The 3496-nt window shown below is 39.9% G+C and overlaps 1 protein-coding gene across 2 annotated transcripts; it reads left to right on the top strand.

Moving 5' to 3' along the window:
- Positions 1–569: 569 nt before the first annotated feature.
- On the top strand, positions 570–2711 carry LOC118362941 (uncharacterized). Of its 2 annotated transcripts, XR_004821289.2 has the most exons (3): positions 570–738; positions 1261–1680; positions 2274–2711. XR_004821289.2 is itself a non-coding variant. In XM_035743677.2 (2 exons), exons 1-2 carry the CDS (start codon positions 709–711, stop codon positions 1627–1629), a joined length of 399 nt encoding a protein of 132 aa, XP_035599570.1. In that variant the 5' UTR covers positions 570–708; the 3' UTR covers positions 1630–2711. The 2 variants fall into 2 exon arrangements, 1 of the variants encoding a protein (XP_035599570.1); XM_035743677.2 differs by having other exon boundaries at positions 1261–2711.
- The last annotated feature ends 785 nt before the right edge of the window (positions 2712–3496 follow it).

Raw genomic sequence — 3496 nt, 5'->3', positions numbered from 1 at the left:
GCACACTCGGAACTGAGTACTGTGTCGAGGTTAGGACTCGTGTTACCCCAGACACTTGTTGATGACAGTTTTGATCTAATAGGAAATAAACTTACCAATTATATTAGTGTTACCATTAATTTGAATGACTTTTAAAACACTTTTGTATAAACACAGTTCAAAATAAACTTGAGTTTTCAAAGAAATTAAGGTTGGACATGTGGTGGTTGCCACTGTTGTTTTATTAGCAATTGTTACTAAAAGTCAGGTGACCTCTTCATCTCTTTCCCTTTCACGCTCAGGCAAACACACACGTACTGTACACACACACGCAGGTCAAGTTCTCGGCACTTATTTGTACCACATTATCATGCCGAAGCATTAAACTGTTGTGAATCACTCCCAATAACCAGGTTTTTATTGCTGCTCTTTCCTGATGTAGGATGTTGTTGGAGAGCTCTAACTCTATGACTGTTGTCTATCTGATGGCACTGGTACCAGGAGTCATGACAGTTCGCGTAAACCACCTGACAAATACGTTCATGCTGGCTATAATCCAGACAGGGGAACATTGGGTAAATGTGAATCAACTTTGCATTTGGGTCTCTAGGTACTTCCCTCTGGCTTCTGCAGCTTTTGGACCTCCCCTAAAGAGATTGTATAAATACAGCTCAAGATGAAGGAGGTAAATACACGGTTGAGGAGTTTTCTTCACAAAACCTCTGCAAAATGGCAACAGCAAATGTACAACAGCCACTGGTAAGGCTCTTAGGTGTTTTTTCGATACAATATTGTAGTTTTCTTCATGCAATAGTACTTCCACAATATGATATCATAGATGTTAAAGCTGTTAAAGCTGTAGTTGTTGGTAACATAGTATTGATTATATTTTTTTGTTTTAAAGAGATACTGTATGTATTGGTCATCAATGTTGAAAATGTGAAGGGCATTTTTTGTGTGCCCAAAAGTAAAATGTGTGTGAGGGAGTAATATTTTATCATTGACATTATTGTTTAGCATTGTATACACTATGTTCATCTGCACGACTGACTGTAACAGAAACTGAAAGCAGGCATAGTGCAGTGCATGAAATACACAAATCTGCGGCACACATTTGCAAAAGTGTTTATTGATGTTGTGTGTCAGAAAATAATAAAGAAGATTAACAACCTTGACTTTCTTGACGATATAGCCTATATTTATGCCACATCTCTCTTCTCTCGCACACACTCTCTATCTTTCTCTACCTCCCTCCTCTCTCTATCTCTCTCTCTGTCCCAGGCCTTACCTGTTAGACTCTGGAATTGCCTCAGTGGAGACCCTCCGATCCCTGTTCTGTACGATCCAACATTCCTGAACGCAACTCACGCCTCTCTGCTGGCTGTCAAAGACCCTGAATTGACCCGAGCCTCCCATTTCACTGTCACCGTACTCAACGGATCAGATGGCAAAAAAGTCCCATTGGTCCTCAAGAGCACAGACACCATCGGCAAACTTCAGAAGAGTTTCCTACAGAAGCGGCCTGACCTGACGGGAAGCCTGAACCTCGCCTACAACGGCAAGCCCGTCCAGGGGCACCAAAGCCTGGGAGAGCTGGGGGTGAAGGATGGGGCTACTTTCATCACCTTTCAGAGGTGTCATGGAGGGTAGACGTGGAGCAATAGATGTGGAGGAGGGCTGTTTCTATTCATCTATCCCTTGGTATGAAATAATATACAAAAATATATGTTAATGCATTTATGATATGTAAAGAATATTGCCATTAGCCATATCAGGTCTTCTTTTTGCACAACATAGTAGATTCTTTATTGATTAGAATACAAACCAAAAAGATGTTGTAGCCTACTGAGGGATAATTCACAGTGAATAATGTCAAACCATTTCTGTCCTTTCTTTATGTTAAAGTAACGGTCCAGTGTTTCCATACGTCTATGAAATATGACCTATCATTACTTACAATATGAGTGAAATAGTTTTCCTTCCAAAAAATAGTAATGAAGTATGTTAAAAAGCAGTTTTTCTGTGTTGGAATGGTGTGGGCGTACACCAACAACAGAATGGAGTTGGCGTACACTGATCAATAAAATAGTTAATGCGAGTAGATCCCTGATTGGCCAGCTCATCCTCCTCCTCCTCAAACCTGAGGTGGGGTTTTTAAAGGGGTTTTCTCTCCAATTTCTGCTTTGGCCACAAATACAAGTATAGGGTAAAACAAAAACATTATCTGGATATGAATTCAGAGAATATGAACTTTTAAATGTGTGATTTTCACTGGGCATTTGCTTTAACTCCAGCAGGCACAGCCAGAAGAGGACCACCCCTCAGAGCCTGGTTCCGTTCTAGGTTTCTTCCTGTCTCTCTATGTAGTTTTTCCTAGCCACCGTGCTTCTACATCTGCATTGCTTCCTGTTTGGGGTTTTAGGCTGGGTTTCTGTATAAGCACTTTGTGACATTCTGCTGATTTAAAAAGGGCTTTATAAATACATTTGAATGATTGACTGATTTAACTGTCTTGCTTTGCTCTTGCCTGGTACTAGCTAATGAAGTGAACTATAAGCCAATCAATGTGACCAACCAATGTGACTTAGTTCACCCCATTAAATGTACGGTTTGTGAGGTTTTATTAGTCATTTTGATATGCCATTGGTGTTTAACAGTATTTGTATTTCATTTATTTGCATATATGGGCATTGTATTCACCCTTCATTAAATAAACACTTAAATATTTCAAATATATGCCATCTGTGTTTGATGATATTTTCATGAGAATACATTGGCCAATAACTACTTCAGAAGATAAATGAACCACACTTGTTGCCACATCGACCTGAGCTAGCATAGGCATTGCACAAATCGAATGATCTGTTGATACTCACTCGTTTGGTTGTAACCTGTTCCAGTAGCAGTAGAAGGACAATCTACGTGGAAATAACCTGACAAAGAAGATGGTGCTGACTATACTCCAGAAAATGGCTTGGCCAAAAGTACCAAAAAGAAAGTGTGGCGTGCCTTAATGGACATGTAGGGGATTCCCTTTGGCTTAGATTTCCCCCTGCAGATTACAGGTAAACAATAAATCCTTATCTTCAAAAGGAACAGAACGAGAAACATATGTTTGAGAAGAGTAGTTTTCAGATACTGGCTCCACCAGTAATAATGACAAATGCACTCCAATGGCCAAAGGTAAAGGTGCTGGGATTTAACATTTGAGATGATACTGTCTGCAGTTTGGCTCCATGCAGCACAGGCGAAGCCCACTTCTGCAACGCCTTTCATAGATTTAGAAACTGAACGTTAATGTGGATTTTCACACCATTGTTTGACAAATAATGCAGCACAGAGACATTTAAGCCTACTTAGTATTGAGTCGCGGTTTCGACTAGTGTTACCCCAAACTCTTCTCGATAACAGTTTTGATCGAATAGGAAGACGCTTAGCAATTACATTATTGTTGACTTTTAAAACACTAACGTCTAGACATGGTTCAACCTAAACTTTCAAAGAAATAAGAGCTGGA

Source organism: Oncorhynchus keta, chromosome 29 (genome assembly GCF_023373465.1).
Source record: "Oncorhynchus keta strain PuntledgeMale-10-30-2019 chromosome 29, Oket_V2, whole genome shotgun sequence".
NCBI classification, from domain to species: domain Eukaryota; kingdom Metazoa; phylum Chordata; class Actinopteri; order Salmoniformes; family Salmonidae; genus Oncorhynchus; species Oncorhynchus keta.
This window is presented reverse-complemented; position numbering and strand designations above follow the sequence as displayed.